Source organism: Penicillium arizonense, assembly GCF_001773325.1.
Source record: "Penicillium arizonense strain CBS 141311 chromosome Unknown PENARI_contig007, whole genome shotgun sequence".
In the NCBI taxonomy this organism is placed as follows: Eukaryota; Fungi; Ascomycota; class Eurotiomycetes; order Eurotiales; family Aspergillaceae; genus Penicillium; species Penicillium arizonense.
In genome coordinates, this window is record NW_019173284.1 from 1,135,330 (window position 1) to 1,160,443 (window position 25,114).

Below are 25,114 nucleotides of genomic sequence, written 5' to 3' on the forward strand. Positions count from 1 at the left end.
CGCATGAATGGCCCTGTATGTCTTTGATGCTCTCGCCATCTATCCATGCGTCGCCCTGTTCGTTTATTGGCATCCGGCGAGATATTTACCCTACTTGGGATTCCGAGTGCCCAAGGAGGCGAATGTCAGCCGTGACTTGGAACTTCACACGCGATAAGGACCGCGGGGTAGATCGTAATTGATGCTGTTTAAGTTTTAAAATAGAGGGTCTTGTAGAATATATTTCATATAATTTTGCTAAACTTGAATGATGGCCTTCGTGATTTAACAATCCATATACTAGGGGCTGTACCCCGTAAATAGAACAAAGATCGACGAGAAAAGCAACAAGGGCCAGAGGGGCAAACCAGGGCGACCCTGTATAGTTCGTGTAGTGTTGTTACAGTCCGACAATACAATCTAGAATCAGCCTTGCAGAGCCCTATATAGGCTGGTCCCTGAATTCCTTGAACTCATACTTCCCCTGTGTTTTGATCGAAAGCGGTACCTGACGTGGGTCCCGAACTTCTGCCCTTCCGACACGTTACTCTCCACCTCACCATGATTGACGTCTAGTTTGCACATCATGGAGGGACTATTCACTCTGCTCGCTTTGAGCATTGTGATGGCAATAACGTGAGGAACTTGGCTATATATTCAAAGCAACAGCTAACAGTTCTTGATTGGCAGATCCTTTGTCGTTGGCTCATTACCTCTCGCTTTTACACTCTCCCCATCCCAACTACGATTAATATCTTCCATTGGCATGGGAGTTTTGGTGGGGACTTCTTTGATCGTGATTATCCCGGAGGGTATCGAGACCCTTTACAGCGCCAACTCCCTCAATCCCAAGGAACTCAATACCCGGGCGACAGCTGTCCAATGGCACCAGGCACCCGCTGTGACAACCGCCTTTGGTTCAAATGAAGCCAGCGCCAACATTCCATCTGATACTGTTGTCCCAGGCCTGCCCTTGGAAAGAGAAGAGACAGTGCCCATCATTCGCATCGACGAAACCGACTCGCAGCGGCTGCGTGCCCGGAAGGAGGAATCGTCGGGCGACAAATCAAGCAAAGGATCAAGCGACGAAAATGAGGAGAGCTCACCCCATGCGTGGATTGGAATCGCCCTCATCAGCGGATTCATCCTGATGTACCTCGTCGACAAACTACCCGAATTCGCAGCGCCTACCAAGACCGACCGGACCCCATACCATATCTCCCTGGATAACCTTGGATCGGGACTGCGACGGGGCTCCTCACCCTCTCGCGAGGGAGGTCTGCTGGATGCAAACCACGCCAGACGTGGCCACAGCTTCGCGACCACTACCGGCCTGGTGATCCATGCTGCGGCGGACGGAATTGCCTTGGGCGCATCTAGCTCCGATACCGGGCTGAGCTTCATTATCTTCTTGGCGATCATGGTACACAAGGCACCCGCGTCCTTCGGTCTGACCTCTGTCCTGCTCAAGCAGGGCCTGTCAAGCCGTACAGCCAGAGCGCATCTACTGGTCTTCAGTCTTGCTGCTCCGCTCGGCGCTTTGGCCACTTTCCTCTTTGTACAGATGATGGGATCTTCCACCGCCGATGAGGCAGGCACTCACTGGCGCACTGGAATGCTTCTGCTTTTCTCCGGAGGCACTTTCTTGTAAGTTTTCCGAGATGACTTACTTGGTTTTTTACTGATCCTCGTAGGTACGTTGCTATGCACACCATGCAAGAAAATGGCCCGGGCTCATCGCCACGCGAACTGCCCGTCAACGGATACGGTGACCGGGATCAGAGTGGATCGGATAAGTCGATGAGAGACTTGATTGCTTCTGTTTTGGGCATGATCCTGCCTCTGTTCTTGCAGATCGGACATGCCCACTAAACAGGTACACAGTTCTAAAGATGTGTCATGCTGCTTTTACGTTTTCGCTGAAAAGATCACATCTTGGGAGCATATACCCTATTTGTTTAACATTTACTGACGGTGACGGGGTCTAGCTGGGAGATTGGATAGAAGAGAATAGGCTGTTATATTAGACTTGTACAACTGGCAAATGGAATGTCGGTCATAATTGCATGGTATCTCACGATCACATCTACGTAGCGTTATGCCACAGGCCGTAGGTATTTAAGACCTGACTATCCCCTAGATTCGGCACTCTTTAAATCATGTCATCCGTGGGGTGATGACAAGATTCGTCAAGGCTCGTCAGTCTGAATCATCGGCACCCCGGCCAAGTCCCATGGGCCCAGACAGAGCCGCGTGCGTATCCAAGGACTTGGAAGTATAGCAAGTTGCCTGTTCACGATAATCCGCCATAGTTTACCGAGGATTGGCCGGGGAAAAGCGCTTCGGACTCCCCGACTCGGACTATCGCAGGCTACGGCTCGTTGCCTCTTTGCCAGTACCGAATTTCATTGTCTTTGAAGGCAAAAGGCAAAAGGCAAAATACATGTATATTTTCTAAAGGGAAGGGGTCGATCCCTGCCCGATGCATAGACCCCCATCTCGACTCCGGAGAAGAGCTTGGCGGCTTTGTCAGAGGACCCGGGCACGACATCGTCTCCGCTTGGATTCCTTTCTTCCCTCTTGAGTCGCATCTTGATATTCATTCACTCGCATATATACCCCGGGGGATTACTCGTCTTACCTCCTTGCCATCCTCCGGCCAGCCTCTCTCACACCCGACCACCAACTCCCGAATTCCTCTATGCCTGACGTGGACGCTACAAGGCTGAGTGTCTGGCACTATCGATAACTGCGAATCGGAACCTTGGAAGAAGTCGCTTATAATAACTCTGGGGCTGTTCCTCTGTTATACCTGCCATGGACTCCCATCGGGCATCATTCAGCGACTTAGGGGAAGGGAATGCGCACACAGCGGAGCAGTTGGGCCCTCATTCTCAGCCGTCCCGCGACACGGTCACCAGCTTCACAAGCACTCCCTCCAGATCTCTCAGTACCAAGAAAACCATCACCCCGTTACCTGCAAATCTACTCCCCTCGGCACCCGCATCACCCCCGACTCCTGCGCCGAGCCCGACGCCACATCAACGACCCCCGAACTGGCACTCGACCGATGATGAAGAGAGCAATTTCCTCTTGAACCTCCGCATACAATTCAGCACTTTATCAAATGCCCGGAAGCAGAAACTTCTGGAAGGCCTTTTAGATGTATGCGACAGCCAACAGCTGAGTTTCGTGTCGAGTTACGTTGGTCCTCGATTAAGAAAAGACCCATTCCAAGTCTTTCCTAACGAGCTATGCTTGAGGGTATGCTACGTGATTTATTTTGCCGTTACTCTGATCTAGCGTTAACTTGTTTCTCCCAAGGTCCTCTCCTTTATCGACGATCCCAAAACCCTCGCCAGAGCCTCTCAAGTATCCCGACGCTGGCGAGAACTATTAAATGATGACATCACATGGAAGAACCTATGCGAAAAGCATGCATATTCAGTGCGGCGAGTGCTGGAAGATGAAGGGGATTTGGTTGACCCCTTCACCGCTCATCCCGTGGACTCGACATCCGGCGCACGAACCTTCAGCGGCTTACAGCGGCGCTTAACCGCGTCAAACGGCCAGTCCACCGAGAGCGAACCGGACCTTCCCCGCACTTTGTCGGGTGAATGGTTGCCACCGACCAGCTTCCCGTCACGAAGACGTCGCACCCGTCCTGTCTCCTATCGTTCGCAGTTCAAGCAGAAATACATGGTTGAATCAGCGTGGAATAAGGGTGGTCGCTGTACCCAGCGACATATCACTCCTGACCAAGGCGTCGTTACTAGTCTGCATCTTACGCCGAAGTATATCGTCGTTGCTTTGGATAATGCGAAGATTCATGTCTATGATACCAACGGTGACAACCAGAAGACGCTTCAGGGCCATGTGATGGGTGTATGGGCGATGGTCCCATGGGACGACATTTTGGTCAGCGGAGGCTGCGATCGTGAAGTCAGAGTATGGAATATGGCTACTGGGTAAGGCAGACACCGACCTCCAAAAATGAAAAGTGGTGCTAACGCCAGGCAGAGCGGGGATTCATCTACTTCGGGGTCACACATCAACTGTCCGCTGTCTGAAGATGTCCGATAAGAACACCGCCATCTCAGGATCAAGAGATACAACTCTCCGCATTTGGGACTTGTCCACGGGGACCTGTCGGCAAGTACTTGTCGGACACCAAGCAAGCGTGCGCTGTCTTGCGATCCATGGCGACCTCGTTGTATCAGGTAGCTACGATACGACCGCTCGGATATGGAGTATCTCTCAAGGACGCTGTCTCCGGACACTGTCGGGCCATTTCAGTCAGATCTACGCGATTGCCTTTGACGGGCGTCGGATCGCGACGGGAAGTCTGGATACTAGCGTTCGGATTTGGGATCCTCATTCTGGTCAATGTCATGCCATTCTGCAGGGTCATACGTCTTTGGTCGGACAATTACAGATGCGCGATGATACGCTGGTGACGGGTGGTTCTGATGGCTCTGTCCGTGTCTGGTCCTTGACTAAGATGGCTCCCATCCACCGACTTGCGGCGCATGATAACAGTGTGACTAGTCTTCAGTTTGATAAGACCCGTATTGTCAGCGGTGGCAGCGATGGTCGTGTCAAGGTTTGGAATCTCCAGACTGGTCAGCTGCTCCGCGAGCTTTCTACTCCGGCTGAGGCTGTATGGAGGGTTGCCTTTGAAGACGAGAAAGCTGTCATAATGGCTAGTCGATCTGGCCGTACGGTTATGGAAGTGAGTCCTAATTTTCGGGATCTCCCAGACATATTACGGTTGCTAATCATCACAGGTCTGGTCCTTCTCTCCTCCATTGGAAGACTATGATGACACCGCTATTGAAAGTTCCTCGAGCACACCGGGTATCAGCTCCGTAGACGACAACGAGCTGGCCGTCCCACCACGACATCGGACTCTCTTCTCCGATCCTCCACCATCGATCCCACCAGGCAGTGACAGTGACCAGCTGATGCCCGACGCCTGATTTCTCGCATTTACTAATTTGATCTCATTCAATCTCATCTGATCTAACCTGCCATATAATGATTATGCATATCCATCTATTCCATCATATTTGTCTCCCCATCTTTTTGAGCGCGGTGGGGTTCTGTCATCAGTTGAGTGCTTTGCCTTGTGAATGAGCTGCCGGCGTTTCTACTTTGCCCATGTGCCTGTGGAGCACTAGGCAGGCTGCATATTTGGTGTTGCGAGTCAGTTGGCTGTTCCTGTCTTGGTACCTGTCTCAGATCTTATACTGGAGATGTCATATTGGAGTTATGGGATTCTCCATATCATTTTGATTCATTTTCTTTTATTATCCTCCCTCTCACATCGACCATTTCGGAGAGATTTGCGAGCACATGATACCTTGTCTCTTTAGCTTTGCAAACCCTTGGAATATGATCTATACAAGTACATCTACATGTAATCTAATAAAGATCCCTTCCCTTAACTGTCCACACGTCTCAACCTCAATTTTGGGAGACTCGGAAATGACTAAGCGCATCACCCCGATTGGGCGACATCCAAGAATAAACCTACCTTCACATCTCCAAGACATCCTGGCGAGTGTTGGCCAGAAACACACTCCCAAACCTAGACGAGCCACGTCGCCCATCTTTTATAATGTGCATGTACTCTGCGCGGAGTAGGCAGCCGAGTTGATTGAGCTTCTTTTCCATGACTCCCGCACGGTCTCTTGCACCCTCTGTGGAACCCACATCAAGCCCGACGTACCTGTGATCCGCAGGTCCCTGGCCCTTTATTCTGAGGATCCTTGAAGTATTGAAGGTTTCGGTGCTTTGCTTACTACTGCCCCCGCGGGTGAACAATGGTCTATGGGGGCAAGCCGAGTACCGGATGTTACCTGTGTCGCAAGCGGAAGATAAAGGTGAGCTCGTTTCTTTATTTCTTTCTATCGTGTAATGCTTTCGGTCTCACCGGGGCATCCCTTATAGATTGAATGACATGGATTGATGGGATATATGCTAAAGTGAATCAAGTGCGATGAAGCTCAACCCGAATGCAGGAACTGCATTATATATGGCCGCCCTTGTCCGGGGTATCGGCCCGATGCAGTCTTCCGCAATGAGACTAGGAAAATTGAGCGACTGGTGAAAAGTGGCAATAGTGCCAGCAACAACAGCAGCAGTGGAAGTAATAGTGGCAGTCAAGGCCATACGCCTGGTTCCGACTCATCGGTCATCGTGGCCAGGCGCCGGCACCATGGAAGCATCCAGAGCAAGCCCACATTAACATTGTATTCGCCCGCTGATGCAGATTGGGAGCAAAGAGCTCTATGTTATTTTTTTGATCAGTTTACCATCCAAGCCGACGAAGAAGATGGTGGCCATCTCGACTATCTGCCCCCGCTATATGCGCGTGAAATTGGTCGTCAGGGCGGTAATGCGCCGTCTTCGTGTTTGCGGTGGGCGGTTGATGCTACGGCATTGATGACTCTTGCTAATGCTAAGAACGCTTCTCCGCTGATGAACAAAGCTAGACTGGGTTATGGCAAAGCCTTACGTAGTTTGCAAGAGGCTTTGGCATCACCGGCTCATGCGGTTAAGGATGAGACATTTGCTTCTGTTGTCCTGCTTTCTCTTTATGAGGATATCTCTGGTGAGCGAAATGGGTTGTTTAGCTCGCATACCGCGGGCTTCGAGTTTCTGATGAAGCTTCGTGGTGAGGGGCAGATGGATCATCGGCGTGGGAGGGATATGTTCAACTTTGCTTATACACATCTTGTAAGTGTGCACCATTCACATATCATATGTTATACTTGAAGACTGACACCGGTTTAGTATGTTGAAATTCTCGCCCTGGGAGATAAACCCCGCTTCGACGGCGACTGGGTTGTCGGCATGCTAGACAGCAACAATCCCGTTGAGCGATTGATGCTCACAGCACCCAGTATATCCCAACTCTTCACCTCCATGCGCCGCGCGCCACCCCCAGACCAAGCAACCGTCGAAGCGTGGATTGCCGCCGGGCTCGAATGCGATGCTGAACTCGCTCAATGGACTCAAACCCTCCCTGACCGCTGGCTCCCTCTCTTCGTCTACTCTGACCAGGGCGAGCCGCTCATGACCTATAACCGGATCTCCATCGCCCTGGTCTGGAATTACTATCGCGCTGTGCGGGTCATGCTGCATCAACTCTTACTCAGCCTGCACGGCTCTCTGGCTGCCATCAGAATGCAGTCTTCCTTTACTTCTACCTTCAAACCTCCAATCACGCAACCCGGTGATTCCACCCCCGAAACAAGTATAAGAGCAACAATCCGTGAATTAACTACAGAAGTCTGCCGCGGCCTCCCCTTCTGTCTATCAGACGTCGATTCCCTTGGCCGCCCCACGAAAACAGTCGGTGAATGGCAGACGCGCGCCGCTCAGGGCTATGGTCTTCTCTGGCCACTGTGGTACCTCCTTTCCTGCGGAATGCCCACACTAGCCCAGGTCGAGCAGATCCGCACCGTGTTATATCGCGTTGGCTCTAAGCATGGTATCAAGCTGGCTTTGGTGCTTGCTCGTGAAGCTGAGCGTATTCGCGGTGAGCAGCATACTGAGGTACGAGTTGTGAATTCTGTATGAATTTGGATGAATGCAATGAGTTATGTGGGCATATTTCCTCTTTGGGGACTGGACATGCGTGTCTGGATATCTCGGCTTTGTATACTCGGAGTCGCGGCACGGCCGGAGCTGTGACGTCATACAGTCTTCGCGCTAACTTCCCTGATATATTGACTCAATTATGATTGTTACTATGTATTGATACTGATTAAAGCATGGATTGAATATTTATTTTGCTGAATAAATCAAAATATATAGTAAAGAAACAGTAAGAAGCCAAGCAAGAGAACTCCGTAACTACTGTATCTATGGATGATCGACGAATGCGGAGATAAGCCCCCCCTCAGGTGTGAACTATGCAGCTTATGCACTTTATGAAGTGGACCACTGACGCCATGCTTCAGCTTTGATACCTCTACGTAGTACCGTAGCTTGTTTCCCTCTTTAGTTCTTTCTCCTCGCTCTTCAGACCGCAATTCGGCTCAATCTCCTCTCTTCCCCCTTCCCCCTTCCCCCCTCTCACCATGGCACAGCAAGAGCGTAAGCTTCCCTTTGGGAAGATCGAGCCTAATTCATTCAAATACTTCTACAGCTGTGGACTCGGTGGTATTATCGGTATGCCCCCCTTCCCGTCTATCCTTAGAAGTACATCACTTACTAACATATCACCCCAGCTTGTGGTAAGCAAAAGCACCAATATAAATAATAACAGCACCAATAACACCAACACCCGATGCAGGACCTACCCACACAGCTGTAACACCTCTCGACCTCGTCAAATGCCGACGCCAAGTCGATCCCAAGATCTACACCTCCAACCTACAAGCATGGCGCTCAATCTTCTCGAAGGAAGGTCTTCGCGGCGTCTTCTTCGGCTGGTCCCCAACATTCTTGGGGTATTCATTCCAAGGCGCCGGCAAGTATGGTTTATACGAGTACTTCAAGTACCTCTACGGCGACCAAATGTTCCCCCAGGGAAACCGCACCCTCGTCTTCCTGGGCGCCAGTGCCTCTGCGGAGTTCTTTGCTGATATGGCGCTTTGTCCGATGGAGGCTATCAAGGTTCGCATGCAGACGACGCTGCCACCATACGCTTCGAATCTCCGTGAGGGGTGGAGTAAGATCGTTGCGAAGGAGGGTCTTGGTGGCTTGTATAAGGGGTTGTATCCGCTGTGGGCGAGACAGATTCCTTATACTATGACTAAGTTTGCGACTTTTGAGGAGACTGTTAGAGCGATTTATCGCACGATGGGGAAGCCTAAGGAGGAGTATGGTCAGTTGACGCAGACTGGGGTTAGTTTCTTGGGTGGTTATATTGCTGGTATCTTCTGTGCTATTGTTAGCCATCCCGCTGATGTGATGGTTAGCAAGTTGAATGCTGATCGGAAGGGTGAGTGCTCCACGCTTTTTTGGTTGGATTGGTGGATTTGCTAACTGTTTGGTAGCTGGTGAGGGTGCCATGACTGCTGTGTCCAGAATCTATGGTAACATTGGATTTGCTGGCCTGTGGAATGGTCTGCCTGTCCGTATTGTGATGCTGGGTACATTGACTGGCTTCCAATGGCTCATGTAAGTGATTTTCCACCCTATTGTGAACGTATCTGGCTGACGGTGTGAAGTTACGACTCATTCAAGGTGTTCCTGGGTTTGCCCACCACTGGTGGTCACTAGATAGAATTTTTGGGAATTTGTATGTAGCAAGGAGTTTGATTAGTTCAATTATCAATAAATTCAATAGATGTACTAGAGAAGGAACCGTGTAGAGTAGCTGTTGCCGTAGTTTAGACCGCCTTTGTGCATCGCGGCAGAATAAGATCATCGCCTGCCAGACTCGCGACGTCCGCGATACCACCGTATTAAAAACCTCACGATACCCTCAATCGGCGAATAGCATCTCTCGATCTCATCAACGACTAAGCGATCTGGTCTATATATACAGATCTCGTCCCCCACCTCCTCTTTCCCTCCTTTTTTCCCGTCCACCTTTCTGAAGCTCGTTGATCCCTTCGCATCTTGACCAGCTTCTGACCTCCTAACGTCGCTGCTGGATCTCTCCTTGGCCCGTCTCATCAAAGACCTCCCGCGCCACCCACCACCACCACCCACCACTAACCATCTCCCACCCTCCAACAACAATGGAGGCCTCTCGCCCATCCACCACCATCCCGCCGGCCAACCCCCCCAGCGTGGAAATCGCCTACAAGCGCAAGTGCATTGCGCTGAAGCGCCGTCTCGCCGAAATCGAGACAGAGAACGAGCTGATGCGCACTCGCAACAGCCGGAGCCACCAGTACATCCAGAAGATGCGGCTCGAGACGTGCATGCTCCTGGAGCGTCTCAACAAGATCACCGGCATGTCCGAGGAGGCAAAGGCCGGCGCCATCAACCCGGACCTGCGTGCCCGTGCCGCCGCAATGATGACCAGCTCTGGTGTGCCCGAAGGCACTGGTGCCACTCTCGAGGATGATACCGAAGGAAGCTCGGATGAACAGCCCCGGACCGTACGTTCCTCTTCCTTTCGTCTTACTTTGAGAACGCTTCCTTCCCATCTCTCTTTCACTTCGGTCTTACCTTGACTTTCGTCTCTTGTCTATTGTTGTATCTGGTCTAACATTTCTTACTTCTTAGCCCGAGGAACGTCCCCTGCGTGTCAAGCGCTCCCGCAAGTCTGCCGTCCCCGGTCTCGACGGCGCCGATGATGACCTCCCCGCCGGCCCCGATGGTCAGCAAGATCCCGCTGACCCTGCCAGTCTGCCCCACCACCTCCCGGCTCCCACCCAGGAGTCGCTCACCCACTCGTTCCGGGTGCAGACTGGCAATGGTTCTGCCGATCAGACCCCCGCCGCGGCCGAGGCTGGTCCTGAAGTTGGGGCCATGCCCATGGACATGGACAAGGGGGAAGTAAAGGAGGAGGTTAAGGAGCAGTTTTAGTCGTGGCGTAGTCTGTTTTTTTCTTCCGTCTGCCCCGATAAGACGTGGCTCGGGCCTGGGTTCTTTACATTGTTTTCTTTTTTCTTTTTTTTTCCGGCGGGATTCTATGCATCGGGCGCGATGCGGTGCGGGCTTTATGGGTGCTTTTTTTTTGCCCGCTATATGCTCATATTGAGCAGGGGCTTACTCTTTTCTCCTGGCGTTAGGGCTGCCCAATTCATCTGAGAGATACCATGCCGGAAGCATGGCTGACGCACTCTATTTTCCTTTTCGTAGTCTGTAGATGTTTGTACTATGTGTGCAATGATCTGAGACAGTAGGTCTTGAAAGGGAAAATAAAGCATGATGATGTCTATTGGTACTACACTTCTTGATAGAGCTTTACCATACGCTTTTTGCTTTCCCGCCCCCCACATCTTTCCACATCTATAGGTGTAGCTTCCTGTTGCCATTCTCCTTCAGTACCTTCTAAATAAGCCTATTGCTATATGATCAGTCTAGGCAATATCATTTGCCTCGAAAATCCGTGGCTGTCACATGTGTCACGTGAGGGATATAAATGAGCCCTAAGTTCTACGCATTGATCGTAGACTATTTCGCAAAGCTTCACCAACATGTCCAAATAGGCTCATTAATCTGTTCCGCAAGTTACAGAGGGCCTGTAGCCATACCCTCAGGGTTATTGAAGTTCTGCAAGCGATGGAATTCGGGGGCTTTGGCCAAGGTGGGCATGCCAACATCGAAAATGAACAATCACAGAGATGCGTTCTCATGAAATGACATGTCTCAGCTCTTTACCCCATTTTCTGAGCCTATGGGGTACAGTATGAGCTGACTCAGGCAGGGATTGCAATATTAATGGTCCAGAATGCTTGTCATACCCATATGGAAAGTAATCATGGCGCACGACCAGGCTGGCCGCTTATGGGCAGAGTATCATTGAAGCTGAACTCGAGGAATAATTGTACAACTAGTTCAATCTTTGTGCTTTTGCAGCTATAAACAACTTACTGTATTGCCATTGTTTCATTGTTTGTTTTCTTTCATGCGCTAACTCAATGGTAGGCTCTCATCCCGGGATCCTCTGCTGTCAAAGAAGACCAGGATCAAACTAGGATCATTCACAAACTTAGAAGAGCTCGAGTAATTTTCTTCTCAAGTCCTAGAATATGTTTTTATTTCTTCAAAGGTCAAAGACAAGTAGAAAAAGGATTCTAAAACACTAGTACACAAAAACTAGAACCCGTTCATGAAAGCTTTAGACGCTATAACTTTCTGAAAAGATCCTTTGATTTCCTTAGAAACTAAACTTAAATGAGAGAAAGGGATCCTCGAAATCCGAGTAGTGGGTATTTAATCAGCTTGATCACCCATTCTCTGGCCTTCATCTCCTCTCATAGAGACCCTTTCCCAGCTTATACAAACCAGCCACACACCTACCAAACCCACATCATCAACCTTATCAAAATGCCCGATGCAATTTTCATCAGAAACGGCTGGTACGCAGGCGAAGAAGACCCCGCAAGACACGAAAACCCCTGGTATATCAACGTCTTCTACAAAGACTCCGATAGGATCAAAAGTGACATGGAACTCATGGACAAGCTTGTCTCAGAGCTCGCGAGAGGAAACGCCACTATTACAGCTGAGTGTCTGCATCATAATCGCTCTCACTGTATCTCGCTTTTGATCGATCATGGGGGCTGTCCCCATGAGAAGGTCGGATGCGCGTATGACTTGGCCAAGAGGATTCGTGAGACTGTTCTCGCGCGGAGAACGACTATTAGTCGCAACAAGCTTTTCCGTGGGGAGGGTCTTGGTATTATTGGGTTAGAGTATGAGACCTCTCAATTGCAGTACCGTTGAGAGTAGGATGTCTTTGGGGAGATTGAGTGGTTTATTTGGCAGTTTCATAAGTAACAATATTAGAGTGACATGGCTTTTATGGTGCTCTGCTAGCTGTACCGGAAGCCAACACAGTCTTCGCAGCAAAATGGTTAAACTGTAAAAGATGACAGACTGTAATGAATATCAAAATCCAAATCCGCATTATATCACTTCATACATTAAACCACATTTTGACCGCACGCAGTGGTATCTGATACTGCACATCGAAATAGTATCTCCAGGGACTCAAAGTAACGTGCACCGTCTGACAAGCCCAATCGACAGCAACAGCGGCCTCGCGACCATTCTGGAAGGCCATTATTGCGCCCGCAGCAGTTAGAGCCCCGAATATGATGCTGATAAAGGCCGAGAGACCAATACTGCCGGCATAGCCAAAATCGTACTTGTACATCTCCTGCTTCGCTTTCTTGAAGCGCTCCATATGGAACCCAGACTCCACCAGCGCAAAGAAATTGAGCATATAGACTCTGGAAAAAAACCCAAGAGTAAGAAAAATGAAAACGACGAAAACCCCCAAGTTAGGGTCTTTAACGTCCATGACCTCGTTGGAGAATGCAAAGTGATAGGCGTGAAAGAGTAACTCTCTGGAACAAATCTGGTCCACTGAGCACGTCGAGGTCCCAGGTGCAGCCGAAATCTGGGATGCAAGACATTCGTATGTGGGATACTTGGAGACCGTATCCGCACTGGCTTTCCATATGTATACTGACGCTATCCACTGAACGACGGCCAATGTGTATAGTGTCCATTTTGTAACCCATGCTGTTGTAGGGGCATGTTCGATAGCACAATTGTATGGATGAAAGCTGATCAGGTAACCATACTTCCATAGTGATACCCAGCTGAGCATCCCAGGCGCAGGGAATTCTGTTGGGTTATTGAGATGTCGCCCAAAGTCGATCCACCACCAAACCGCCGAGACCACATCCCAAGCCATGATACCCCAGACGTCCCATTCGATTTTCTTGCATGGGTTTCTCCTGTTGCTGTACAGGGCTTTTTGTAGCTTTCTGAGCTGCCACAGGGCAAAAAGGAAGATCATGGCAGCTTTGGTATACGCGGCAATAGTTGTCGCCCAAAAGGCCGAAGGACGCGGCGAAGATGGGACGATCTTGAATTCGTTGAAGCAGCTCACTACCTCGCACCAGTCGTAAGAGGACTTTCGAGTTTCCGAATTGGTCGAGTCGAATATATTGAGCTTTGATACGTAGCCAAAATTTTGGGCCACAATGTCATCTTGGCCCAGTCTTAAGATGGACTCAATGGCAGTGCAGTTATTGACGACAGGCGGAGGTACGTTGTAACAATCCTTGAACATGGAGTTCTTGTACAGCGCGTACTCCGAGCTGTTCTGGTCGAAGCCGTTATTGTCTGTCTTGACCGCAAACAGGACTATGGCGACAACTGCGATTCCAATCAAAGAGGCTAAAACCACAAGGCCGAACCATATAGCCCCTGTTGTTGCACGTCGGACGACCTTGTTCTTCGTTCGCGCAGGGAAAGCTGGAAACTTGCAATCGTTGACTGCTTGATTATTAGTTAACGGCCCAACGTGCTGCCGAGGTAGACAAGTACGTACTCTCGTCTCGATTGATATTGGTCTCTACTGTGCTATACTCAAACCCATAGGAGTCTGTCTCCGAAGGGGAGTTATGGTACCGTGGCATATTGAGTGGATGACTTGATATTCACAAGTAGCTGAAGGCAAAGGGGGAATATTCCAGTGAATATATACTTCACGAGGCTGCCATACACTCTTCTGTGTCCAAAACCAACAAATAAACATGGAGGATTATCTCCCTGAGCCTTGCGCCTCCACGAATTCCGACTTGCTATCGCCAAGGGAATGGTGCATGAAGTATAGGATCACTATGCTGCAATAAGTTTAGCCTGCCCATTGTTTATACGCCAAATACTCTCTTGGGGCTCATGCCAAGTCAAGGCGCAATCCACTTGTAGGCCAAGAGTTCTCAGCTGAATACTGCTTGTCTCATAGACGGAATGCAGGACCAGTGACGTTTTGTATCCGGGGTCATACTCTTTGGGGGTAAAACATAGCCACAGCCAGGCACCAAGTTCCCTTTCAATGAACCTATGCTGAGTTCTGGCTTTAGTGTAAAATAAAGAGATACATAGGAGTCCAGGCAGCGTAATGGTGTGTGGAATGCTGTGGTCTTCTCTTCTTCTTCACTTCTCTTCTTTTCATAATTTGCTTTCTTTCCCTATCTTCACTGGGTGTCTCTGGGTATTGCCCGAGTCATGTTTGCTGAGCCATGCTACTTTGGTCGCATTGCATTTACGAACTATTCAGCCATCACGCCCTAGCCGCAGGATCCCTTAGGGCTACCACCAATAGCAAGTTGCCAAGGCCAACACTCAACTAGCCCTGTTAGAACTATAATTAACTTAAAGCCCGAGAAAACGTCCCCGAGTGCGACGCTTGGGGAGATTCAGGACTGATCGCCGTCCCTTTTCTTATCCGTCTACCATTAACTTGAAGCCCGAGAAACATCCCCGAGTGTGAGGCTTGAGAAATCCAGGACTGATCGCCGTCTCTCTCCTTTCTTGTCCGTAAGTGTAACGCCTATCATTCTGTCGCATTCTCAAATGGTATCGGGATGTATTCAGGAACTATGAACAGACTACCTAGTGAAGCACCATTTTTACAGAAGCGTATCCCAACCGTAACACCGTTCCCCGAATTAAGCATAAGCATAAGCCACACCAACTCCGATACTAGTAGACAAGATAGAATACTATTGGAAACAAGAATGGCAGCGAAAAGTTGAATATTGGGGTCTTCGTTCATGTACAGTTGAAGGCCGGTCGAGGTTGGTAGATGATGCAGATTGGCGGAAAGCGGATGATTTTGATGAAATATGTGATTGGGTAGGTGATTATTCGGCTTTAATGGATGTAGGGGATCCCCTGTCTGGTCGAGTTGTATCGTTGAGCAGATATAGCTGGATGGGCCGTTTTTGGCATGCTGCCGTGCTCTTAGACGACTGGTAAATGGAAGTTATGCAAAGCAAGCGCAGAAAAGCGGTGATAACTTATCACATATCCAGGAGAGTTGGGATATTCGCATCAAGTCAGTGAGTCGAGAGAAGCCAGGAGTTCAACGAGCAATCTTCAACGTTCTAGTCTACCCCAGCGTAGAGATCGACAACAATATTAATTGCGGCCACGAGAATCTCCGCCGCGATCAAGACGATAACTGATAACTGTTAGATGAATCGCTATTACGTTCGCAGTAGGACTTACCAATCCATTCGAGATATTCGCCGTGACGGTGGGTCAATTGATCCTTGAGGACTGCAAGCAAATCCGCAATAACATCCAGTCGCTCCGTCAACAGACTGACCCGTTGATCCATCTCCAGGTAGCTTCGGACTGCCTGGTACACAGGCTCCAGTTGCGGTTCTGCCCAAAAAAGTTCAGGGCTATCTAAGACAGATCCCTGTAAATGGATGTTGATGCGGAGAATGAACAGCTCCCCGATCTGCATGTTGATCTGCTTGCGTGTGAGATTGACACTACCAGTCTGCGCAATCTGGGCAGGCAGAGGTGCGGTGTCGGTAATTGTTTCAGACAAAAGATCTTCGAAAAGCGAGGTCTTGACTGATTGGGCTAGAGCATGAGAGATAGCCAGCTTGATCATGTTGTTGCGTGGGTCGCGAAGAGAGATGAAGTCGTTGTAAATCCTGGCCTGGTATTCCCGCGCATAGTAGAAGTTGAAATTCTCAATCTGCGTGTCATCAGGGCTCAAGATGGAGGTCGCAAATTTCGAGATATCGGACAAGAATCGTGATTCTTGCGCTGGGGACATTCCCCATATTACGACTGTGCCGTAATCGAAGAGAAATATTTCCGGTGTGTGAATTGTTGTGTCAATGTCGGGGGTATCTTGGACCACTGCTTGTTCGGTATGGTCTGCTGAATGTCCAGCCTCTTCATGCAAATCAATCAAATCATCCCTTCGGCTCTTTTTGTTGTCTTCCACCTCCACGGCACTGTCCGAGTACCTTCTTTCGCTGGGTCGTCGCTCAGGGTGTCCATTACCACCTGGGTCGGGGAATATCAAACCCTTCTGCTTTTCTTCGTATTGGTAGTCAAAAGGCGAGTAAACACATTCGTCGTAAAGTTTGGGATTCGCTCCACGAGTCTTGCTCCGCGACTTGAGGAACTTGGTCACGCCCTCCAACCGATACGAATTGGCCGTACAGTAAGCTGTGACTCGTGGGATGCGATCGCGGTCAGCTTTGCCTAGTCGGGCGGCGTGGCTTCGTGCGGCGGGGTCCTTAATTCGAGTGATTTGCGAATAGACGTCCCGAGGGAAATCACCATCAAAGCCTTCTTCCTCTTCGGTCACCGGATCGGGGAGCAACTTTAGTTTCTGCGCTTTCTTGGTGGTTCGCTGCGGTCCAATCTTAGATGCCGGGTGCGATGGGTATGACGAAGCGTTGAAGGGAGCAGCCCCATGGCTGTTGCGACGGCGGAGTTTGCTGTTCAACGCTGAGAGCATGGGCTGGCTGCCCGGACGGGGCTGGGTACCCTGGGCATTGACATTGAGGACTGGAGGTGAGCCTGTCTGCAGGGGTCGGAATGTAGGATCGGAGGTAGAGGAGGTGCCATAAGTGCTGATTTGCGTGAGCGGATTGAATGATACCGACCGCGGCGTCCGGCTTGCCCGTGGTGACGTAGAGGCTGGATTGTGCTGAGGCAGCAACGGGGAATTCTCTTCTGGCGGCATGGCTAAACTGAAATGGTAAGACTTAGACGACAAGCGCCATTGGCGGGATTGGAGTACAGGAAAAAGCAAGAGAAGAAAAAGGAAGCTGGGAGCTCCCTGGCTTGCACGTGTTCCGCCTTATTAATCGGTGACATCGTCACTTTTTCCAAGTTTGGTCTGCAGAGATCTACACATGCATGCTTGAGATACTCCATATATTTACTGAAAGTTATCTATTGTTACATGGTATCCTTTGTTTGTTTGAATTCAACAGTTATTGGACTCCGTAAATGACTAAATTGCTATGTACATGACTTGGTTTCGTAGGTTTCACTAACACCGAACACCATGCAACCTTCGGAGACGAAAGAACCAGCACCATCGATTGGTCACAAAATGGCTGCAGATGGCGGCGGGTTGCATGCCCAGTCGACACCGACTTTCACGTTGCGCCAATGGGGCCCAGAAGACAGGGAAACATAAACTCAACGCAGTGTGCGTGTTGCCCGAGTAATGGCTTTGGTAGGCCGCAGTAACATGCGGCTTCCAGACGTATTGGAGATATGCGACAGTGGAGAATAATCGCTTTTAATGATCATACAAGGTTTGACGTCAACTTCAACGGCGAACAAATCCAGAGGGTCCACTTGCTTTCTTCCGGAGCCCGTTGCCTTGTGCTGAGTTACGAGTCATCTGCAGCATGCTGCCCTTGAGGTTCTTTCCGGCCTTGGAAACCCTGGGGGCCAAGGCAGGTTTCGAGCTCTTCTTGGTGGAGGGCGCATCAAGCACCCGAATCGAGACATCTCCCATATTGACATCCTTGGGAATTTTGTCCTTCTTATCCAGGAATCTCAGCTTATTTGACTTCTTCGGCATTGCGAATTCATCGGCTGGGGGTGTGGGAGGGCGAATGGCGGGCTCGGCGTTCAGGATGTCATCGGGAAGCAAAGCAGGAAGAGCAGCCCGTCGTGCATCTTGCGTAGTTGTGCCTTGAATGGTAGCTGTGCTCTCAGAGAGCAGATCATCGGAAGACTCCTTGGGCTTTACGATAGTCTTGGCTTGCAACTTGCGGCGCTCGTCCAGTTTCCGTCGCTTCTCTTTCTTCAGTTGTTCTTCTCTGTAGGCATTGTCAGTAAAATTCATTTGCAAGTATGCAATAGCACGTACAATTGCTTCGCGGTCTCTCGCTTCTTGGCCTGCTCCTTCATTTTCAAGAGCTGGGCAGAGTTATCAATAGCCTCTGGCGCATCGTCATCGCTATCCTCATCATCATCCTCCTGATTCGGTTCTTCTGAGATTTCTTCAGGTAGTGTCTCAGGGATCTCGGGTTCTTCGCTGTCAAAACGGAAGTGGTTCTTCTTATCCACGGGCGCTTTCTCTCCGTTCACGTTGGCTGTCGCGGGAATATCGCTAGCATCCTCGGTTTCCGTAGCTTTGGGATCACTCCTTCTTCTCCGCTTGGTCTGCTGCTCGTCGGCCTTGCTGGCCTTGCGCTTTCCGCTCGCAAGTTCGGGCGCAACTTCGCCTCGTCGTGTAGTAACCATGTTGGAACTGGCAGAATCTGAATTTTCTGGTCGCGCGAATAGACCTTTAGCAGCAGTAACCAAGTGAGCAAACATAGAGTGACAGAATTGGATTGAACCTGTCCAGGTCGAGAGGTGAAGCAAAAATAAAAAATCTCTCGGCGATTGGGATTTCCCGAGGGCGGAGACTGATAAGCTACTACTCCGCCTTATCTACATGTACTTCATCTTCACCCCCTTTACTATTGTATTCTCAACTGTATTTGTTTTGATATGAGTTTGATTGAATGTTCAATCCTGCACGGCTATTTAAGTTTCTTGGATGCTTTCGAAAAGTTTCGTTTTATTCGGTGGTACTGTGAATGTCCATTTTGTCCACTCAAGGCCCCGATATACATTCGACTCTATACACGCAACATGGAAATTAACTCGGTAGCAAAGCCTTGCCTTACAAAAGCGTCCCTTCTGAACAACCACTGTCCCATATGATTATAAACACTAACCAGAGTGTTACCAAACTCGCCAGAATAAGACTTGCAAATTCTTCTGAATTTGGTGGTGTAGTTTGCGAGAGTGTTGTTGCCAAAACCATTGACTGGGTTGAGAAGATTCAAGGACTGGTTGAGCTTGGAACGGGTCGACTCGTCAATGATGGCTGGTTCAGACTCAACAGTGTCATTGTTGAGATACGTAGTTGGCATCAATCAAAAATGAGTCCGTCGCCAAGCTCGAGGCTTTCCATTCATCGGAGCACTGGTAGATCTTCTCTGATCGCTGGCAGGCAGAGGCATCGCACTCTGCGATGTTCTGGTACGCGGCCATCATGGTACCACCGCCACTGTGTCTGAGGATGACGACCTGGTTGATGTCTGTCAGGTTATATAGGTACTCCATCCCCTGATTTACGTCCGTCATCATGTCTTCGAAGTTGAGATCCGACATGTATCCGCTCTTGCTGCACAGAAGGTCGTGAAGCCACGTTTGGGTAGCTCGGTACAGGCGGAGAAGGATAGATAGTCTCGCTCGGCATCACATAGACTGCAATGCGAGATTTCGAACCAGTCGTAGAATGTCGGTAGAGACCACCAACAACACAATCGTCATCAAAGTCAACTAACTCGGGAGCTGGAAGGGTTGTATATGTGGAAGCGAAAGTCTGAGGGCCAAAGACTCCAATGGCCACCAGGCAGCAATCCCAGTATCCTTTATGGAAAGCATAATGAACTGTGCCTATATAGTTGTATAATGAGTCCGTAGGATCGAGAATGGTAGAAGGGATATTTGACAATGACACCGAAACAAGCTTAATATGTCTAATGAATGCTTTGAAAAAGGGTGATGCGAGCTACCACGTCCTGCGAGGAGACGGCAAGATGTAGACCATATGGGGCAGCGTCATCAAATACTTTGTTCTGATATACTAATCCGTACGAAACTGGGAGATGCTGGCCTTTTAATAGAGCAAGTTGTACCTTGACTCAGAATTGTGCTAACGGACAACATAGTGAATGACTTATATACGCTAATTCTCTTCACATACTTTGTAATTACGTGCATCTATATACATTCATGAAAGAGTAGTGAAGAAAGATGACTTAGCAATATGGTACCTACATACATTTAGTCTCGGGCCATAAACTATCCCCACAGGTACCTGCATCTCCGACTCACACTGCTCGCAACAAGAAATTATCCCTGAGGATTGATATGCCCCCAGGCACATCTCTTTGGCATTGACTCGACCCACTGATCATCCTATGCGGAGTCTAGTACTAATTATAGCCTCTATCACTTGCTGTGTGCATTGCAGGATGGGGAAAAGATTTTACAGATCTTCGGGCATTCAGAGACCTTGACTGAGTCTCTTACGCCTAACTGTGTATGTGTCTAGGACATGATCTGATGGATTTGGTAACTTGTTGATTTATTCACATCCCTAGCACGATGTCCGTCGCCAGACACATAGTTTCCGTAGAATATCCAACATTTTAGCTAGATATGTTCGTGCATGCATTGCTCTGCCCAGATACCACCATCCCGATAACCAAAGAAGATTTGTCCGCTCATAGAACGTGCAACACAATCCCGCCAGTTATGCAAGTCATACTTATCTCATGTTCAGTTCCAAAACTCCGCCATAAATGCTGCTAAACCCAGATTGAACGCCGCAAAACCCAACCAAACTCCAAGGTGCTTGCAAAAAGACGCAAAAAAAATGTATGTTGAATCACTTTTCAGCAGCTTTCGCGGTCCAGAATTCCATGTGCTTTCGGACACATTCCTGGCGCTCCTCAGCCTCCTCACGGAATCGAGTAAAGTCATCCTCCCCAAGATCACTAAGTTCCTCCCACATCTGGTTGTATTCGTCCTGGTCATTGCCCGTGACCGCCCACATGTTCTCACGAAGGCGCTTGTTGCGCTCGCGGTCCTCCTCAATGCGCTGCTCGATTTGCTTCTTGTCGAGGCGTATCTGAGGGGTGCCAGCCTTTGTCTTGCTTCCCTCCTCAGTTCCTTCTTCGTGGTCCATATCGAGATGGGAGGGGTGGGTGTCACGATCCTTCAGAGCTGCGTCAATCTCGGTCACGCTCTCGGAGGTGAGGACATTCTTGGTCTGGAGACCGTTGAGAACGTGGCGGACGTGCTTGACGTTGGCTGCGCCGGTGCCATCGGGGGGTACGACGGAGTCGACCACGCGGAGAATGTCGCGCTGCATCATGCGGACATAGGCCGGGTGGTTTTCCTTGAGGGCCATGTCGCAGAGATGCTCGATAAAGTACATGATGTTCGCGCGGTTGTTCATGTTGTTCTAAATGCAAACCAATTAGCTAAGATCCAATGTAGTGAACGGTAACATTCATACCCGCTCAAGCTGCTCTAGGATACAGGAATGAAGGTCCTCATCCAGATCCCGATATTTAAGCGCATAGAGGGCAGCTTTCTGCGCGGACGTGACTGATGCACTGAGGTGCTGCAGCTGAGTCGTGAAGCGCATGCGCACCTCAAACGGATCGACCATCATCTTGCCGCCCTTTTCTTTGGCTTTCTTAACTTCAGCCGGAGTATCGCTAAGGGACTCATCAGGAACAGGAGTAGACATCGTGATAGGCGCTGCGGGCGATGGAGATTATGTCAGCGGAGTGGGTCGTCCAAGAATAACGGAGCTCTGGGAGTTGTGGAAGAAAGAAGATCTATACAGTAGGCAAACCATCTTGGAGCGCTGGGCCCCTTTCAGAGTACTTGTTTATTAGGGACATTTGATCTGAATACGCTTCATAATCTATTATCAGTGCTGCCACAATTTACTGGGCTATCCATTTCACATATCTAACTGAAGCAAAGGCTTTACCGGGTAATAACATCTCCAATAAAACCATGTAGATTACACCAGAAATGAGAAATATACAGAGCAAGATGGTAGCAAATGTCAGAAAGAATCCCCCAAAGAACTACTAAGACTCGACCTATCATTCCCATCAAGTAAACCGACTTCCTCGGCCTCTTGGCGATTCTGGAAATCTTGGGAGTCCTCGTCTCTAAGCGCCTCCTGGCGACGAAATTCCACGCCATTTGAGTACAGACCAGACATCTTTCTTGGTCAGTAAGCCTTGTAAGATACCTTTATTGGCAAAAAGCACGTAACGCAGGCCAAGGCGTTGGAACATCCGCAGCACAATCAAGAAGGTGATGTTGCTGTTCAAAGTGATGGGAGTCTGATCCATCCATGGTCGTAGATCAAGGGTATCAACAGGGTCTGCAAAAGGTTGATGCGAAAAGAAGACCTGGGTCTCCTCGGAGAGATTGCGGGTAGTCGAAGATGTTGAATATTTCAAAGCAAAGGATAGCTCGTTGCGCGTGATGTAGCCCAGAAGAATGGGCTTCGAGGTTTCAGAGACAACGGGAAACCCGCGGTAGGTAGTGTTAGCAAGGAGACCGCGGATAGAAGCAATCGTATAACCAGTTGCGGTCAGAACACTAATGTCATCCACGGTCGTCATGACTCTGTGAGCAGACACATCTGGGGGAGTGGTGTCATCACGATGGTCGAGGAAAGGATACTCATTCAGTCGAATCCATGATTCGTAGATACCTCGCTTTCCGAAGATATCACCACACCACTTGGAAAGCATCACAGCAATCATGATCGGGATCACGTATGTCAATGCGCCAGTCAACTCGAACATGATAACAACAATTGACAACGTCATTCGAGTTGCACCACCAAGAGCAGCGGCCGCCCCAATAATGGCATATAAGCCAGGAGTGACGCATGGGATGTCAGGCTCACATTTGCTAAACAAGAAAGCTTTCGGGTAGGCTTCCTGCCACATGCGCACAAGAATGCCCAGAGCACGCCCATAAAGAGCACCGATAGCGACTGAAGGCAAAATGATACCCGCAGGAATCTCAAGTCCAAAGGTCAAGGAAGCCAAGAAGAAAGCCAACAATGCAGCTGCTACCAAAAATATTGCCACGCCGATTGATGCAGATCCTGTTGCGCAGAGGCCGAAACGATCATATGTCGCACTGCTGCACTCAGCAAACAGCGACTGAACAAGCTCCGAGTTTTGGGCCCGCATGAAATGGTTCGGATAGTTGACCAAAGCTGTAACGAGAGCAACTACAACAACTTCAATTATCGGCCGGGAAGAAGTTCGGCCTCGTCTCCATGTGGCAATCTTCGTATTTAAACGAATGAGGAATGCACCGTAGAGACCTCCGATGATACCAAGAATGATGAAAGGAATAATTTCGAAGCGGTGCCAGCCTCGTGTGTATGTGACTTGATATAGCACGATTTTGCCTGTTCGGAATGGGTTCAGGGCTTGTAAAGTGACAGCTGCAATCATGGCACAAACAAAGCTTTGCCACATGGTTTTGTCCGGGAAATAATAGGAGAGTTGCTAGAAAAATTAAGAAGAGAGCCAACGAAGGAAATTGTTAATGAATCATACCTCCAAACTGAAAAGTACACCTCCAATGGGGGCTCCGAATGCGACGGAAATACCGGCAGCGGCAGCGGCGGAAAGCACCTCGCGTTTTCGGGCTACATCATTAGCTGAATAATGAGGAAAGATGGAAACGCAGAGGCATACCTTCGTTGCCATTCAGGCTAGGAAAAGGTTTCATCATGATATTGGCACAGCAGCATGCAACGTGCACAAGTGGACCTTCCTTTCCTAGCCACAATCCTGATGCAACTGAAAGACACTTCAAAGACAGTCAATATAGGTATTACGTGGCAAAGTATAGGGCTCTACTTACTAACCCCAAGGACTTGATGGTAAGTGTCCACGGCCCCATAAAATGCCGAATGACAGTACCCCCAAGCACCGTTTTGATCTCAGGAATTCCACTGTGTCGAGCGTAGATGGCATAATTTCGCACCAAAAAGCATGCACATGCAGCAAAGAAGACCGAAAACACAACATAGAAAAGGTATCCAACCGTATATGTTCCTCCGTTTGAGGTTGTACCCAATGCATTGCCCCAAGATGTCCAGTCAAGACACTTGGAGTGATCTATATATTGCATGCTTCAGTATAGGGGGCTCGAAGGCTCGACTATAACAACTTACCATCAAGACCCCAGCAGCAAAAGCTCTTGTTCAAATAGAACTTTCCACCACCACTGCCATTCTTGCAATAACCAGTCTTCAAATCACCTAACCAATCTGTTGCAATGTCGATACAGGCGGCGATTATGCCTACTGCAATACCGGTTGCGATCAACACTAACCAGACATTGCTGGCATCAAGAAGCCGACGAGCATGGCCTAATAGACCTTGTCCGCTCGAGTGGAGGAGCCGTTTCCTTTGCCGCTCCTTTGTATATTCGTAGATCCAATCGATAGCTGTGAAGTCGTCGTAGCCTACACGTCGCCCGGGGCCTTCGACATACCAGTCGAGAGGTCCTCCATCTTTGGATCCCTCGGGGCCACCGTTGAATCCTATCGGCCCGTAAGGATCGAGTGGCGATACGTCTCCATTATGTCCACCTTGCGGGGCTGGAGAGCTGAAGCCAGTGCCCGATCCGCCCGCGGTAGGGGAGAGAAGATTAGATAGGCTAAATCGTGATCGTTGCTTTTGTTTTCGTTTGAAGGATATTCTGTAGGCGACCCGTAGTTAGTTTCACAATTCAAGGGGGAATTCACCAAGACATACGGCTCATGTAAACCCTCGGACTCTCGATTCTCTTGGGACTGGGGGTGGTCCTGATCAGCACTTTGCGACCAGGACCGACCCTCGCCGCCCGAGCCCTGACCACTCATTGACATCGTGAAACATCAATGGACTGAAATATTAGCATCTCTCTCGCATGAAACAAGCTGTTGAAAGGAGATGACCATCCAGGACGCGCAAGTGTGGCGCAAGCTCCGGGATCCAAGGCGGTGGAGATAGTCTAGGCGGGGCTGCGCCACAGGTTATGGCAGAAAAAAAAAAGTTACAAGATCGAAGCGGAGTCTCTTCTTCAAACT

General features: G+C 49.5%; 11 protein-coding genes across 11 annotated transcripts; 6 read left to right on the top strand and 5 right to left on the bottom strand.

Annotated features, from left to right (window-relative positions):
- Nucleotides 1–565: 565 nt before the first annotated feature.
- Nucleotides 566–1,851, top strand: PENARI_c007G03215 (Mn(2+) transporter ATX2; the record flags this gene model as incomplete). Its single annotated transcript, XM_022630832.1, has 3 exons — nt 566–615; nt 670–1,626; nt 1,674–1,851. The coding sequence occupies 3 exons, from the start codon at nt 566–568 to the stop codon at nt 1,849–1,851; spliced, it is 1,185 nt and encodes a 394-aa protein (XP_022489279.1).
- A 945-nt stretch (nt 1,852–2,796) lies between these two features.
- PENARI_c007G09394 (F-box/WD repeat-containing protein) lies at nt 2,797–4,958 on the top strand (the record flags this gene model as incomplete). Its single annotated transcript, XM_022631113.1, has 4 exons — nt 2,797–3,243; nt 3,304–3,947; nt 4,000–4,711; nt 4,767–4,958. The coding sequence occupies 4 exons, from the start codon at nt 2,797–2,799 to the stop codon at nt 4,956–4,958; spliced, it is 1,995 nt and encodes a 664-aa protein (XP_022489462.1).
- Nucleotides 4,959–5,804: 846 nt separating this feature from the next.
- PENARI_c007G03300 (putative C6 transcription factor) lies at nt 5,805–7,566 on the top strand (the record flags this gene model as incomplete). The annotated part of the gene is made up of 3 exons (XM_022630836.1): nt 5,805–5,864; nt 5,977–6,720; nt 6,778–7,566. 3 exons carry the CDS (start codon nt 5,805–5,807, stop codon nt 7,564–7,566), a joined length of 1,593 nt encoding a protein of 530 aa, XP_022489103.1.
- Nucleotides 7,567–8,069: 503 nt separating this feature from the next.
- Nucleotides 8,070–9,216, top strand: PENARI_c007G09300 (putative mitochondrial phosphate transporter Pic2; the record flags this gene model as incomplete). The annotated part of the gene is made up of 5 exons (XM_022631109.1): nt 8,070–8,160; nt 8,220–8,225; nt 8,285–8,935; nt 8,991–9,114; nt 9,165–9,216. The coding sequence occupies 5 exons, from the start codon at nt 8,070–8,072 to the stop codon at nt 9,214–9,216; spliced, it is 924 nt and encodes a 307-aa protein (XP_022489119.1).
- A 464-nt stretch (nt 9,217–9,680) lies between these two features.
- On the top strand, nt 9,681–10,476 carry PENARI_c007G05262 (uncharacterized protein; the record flags this gene model as incomplete). The annotated part of the gene is made up of 2 exons (XM_022630934.1): nt 9,681–10,046; nt 10,174–10,476. 2 exons carry the CDS (start codon nt 9,681–9,683, stop codon nt 10,474–10,476), a joined length of 669 nt encoding a protein of 222 aa, XP_022489333.1.
- A 1,467-nt stretch (nt 10,477–11,943) lies between these two features.
- On the top strand, nt 11,944–12,342 carry PENARI_c007G10855 (uncharacterized protein; the record flags this gene model as incomplete). The annotated part of the gene is made up of 1 exon (XM_022631189.1): nt 11,944–12,342. The coding sequence occupies one exon, from the start codon at nt 11,944–11,946 to the stop codon at nt 12,340–12,342; it is 399 nt and encodes a 132-aa protein (XP_022488887.1).
- Nucleotides 12,343–12,535: 193 nt separating this feature from the next.
- On the bottom strand, nt 12,536–14,051 carry PENARI_c007G04984 (uncharacterized protein; the record flags this gene model as incomplete). Its single annotated transcript, XM_022630925.1, has 2 exons — nt 12,536–13,908; nt 13,964–14,051. The coding sequence occupies 2 exons, from the start codon at nt 14,049–14,051 to the stop codon at nt 12,536–12,538; spliced, it is 1,461 nt and encodes a 486-aa protein (XP_022488979.1).
- Nucleotides 14,052–15,524: 1,473 nt separating this feature from the next.
- Nucleotides 15,525–17,137, bottom strand: PENARI_c007G12146 (YagE family protein; the record flags this gene model as incomplete). The annotated part of the gene is made up of 2 exons (XM_022631253.1): nt 15,525–15,601; nt 15,649–17,137. 2 exons carry the CDS (start codon nt 17,135–17,137, stop codon nt 15,525–15,527), a joined length of 1,566 nt encoding a protein of 521 aa, XP_022489032.1.
- Nucleotides 17,138–17,734: 597 nt separating this feature from the next.
- Nucleotides 17,735–18,660, bottom strand: PENARI_c007G06625 (uncharacterized protein; the record flags this gene model as incomplete). The annotated part of the gene is made up of 2 exons (XM_022630991.1): nt 17,735–18,233; nt 18,284–18,660. The coding sequence occupies 2 exons, from the start codon at nt 18,658–18,660 to the stop codon at nt 17,735–17,737; spliced, it is 876 nt and encodes a 291-aa protein (XP_022489052.1).
- Nucleotides 18,661–20,866: 2,206 nt separating this feature from the next.
- On the bottom strand, nt 20,867–21,736 carry PENARI_c007G07942 (CTD kinase subunit gamma; the record flags this gene model as incomplete). Its single annotated transcript, XM_022631050.1, has 2 exons — nt 20,867–21,445; nt 21,500–21,736. 2 exons carry the CDS (start codon nt 21,734–21,736, stop codon nt 20,867–20,869), a joined length of 816 nt encoding a protein of 271 aa, XP_022489431.1.
- Nucleotides 21,737–22,172: 436 nt separating this feature from the next.
- On the bottom strand, nt 22,173–24,913 carry PENARI_c007G04261 (chloride channel protein; the record flags this gene model as incomplete). The annotated part of the gene is made up of 6 exons (XM_022630879.1): nt 22,173–23,540; nt 23,592–23,683; nt 23,733–23,847; nt 23,902–24,158; nt 24,215–24,744; nt 24,801–24,913. 6 exons carry the CDS (start codon nt 24,911–24,913, stop codon nt 22,173–22,175), a joined length of 2,475 nt encoding a protein of 824 aa, XP_022488962.1.
- Between the last annotated feature and the right edge of the window lie 201 nt (nt 24,914–25,114).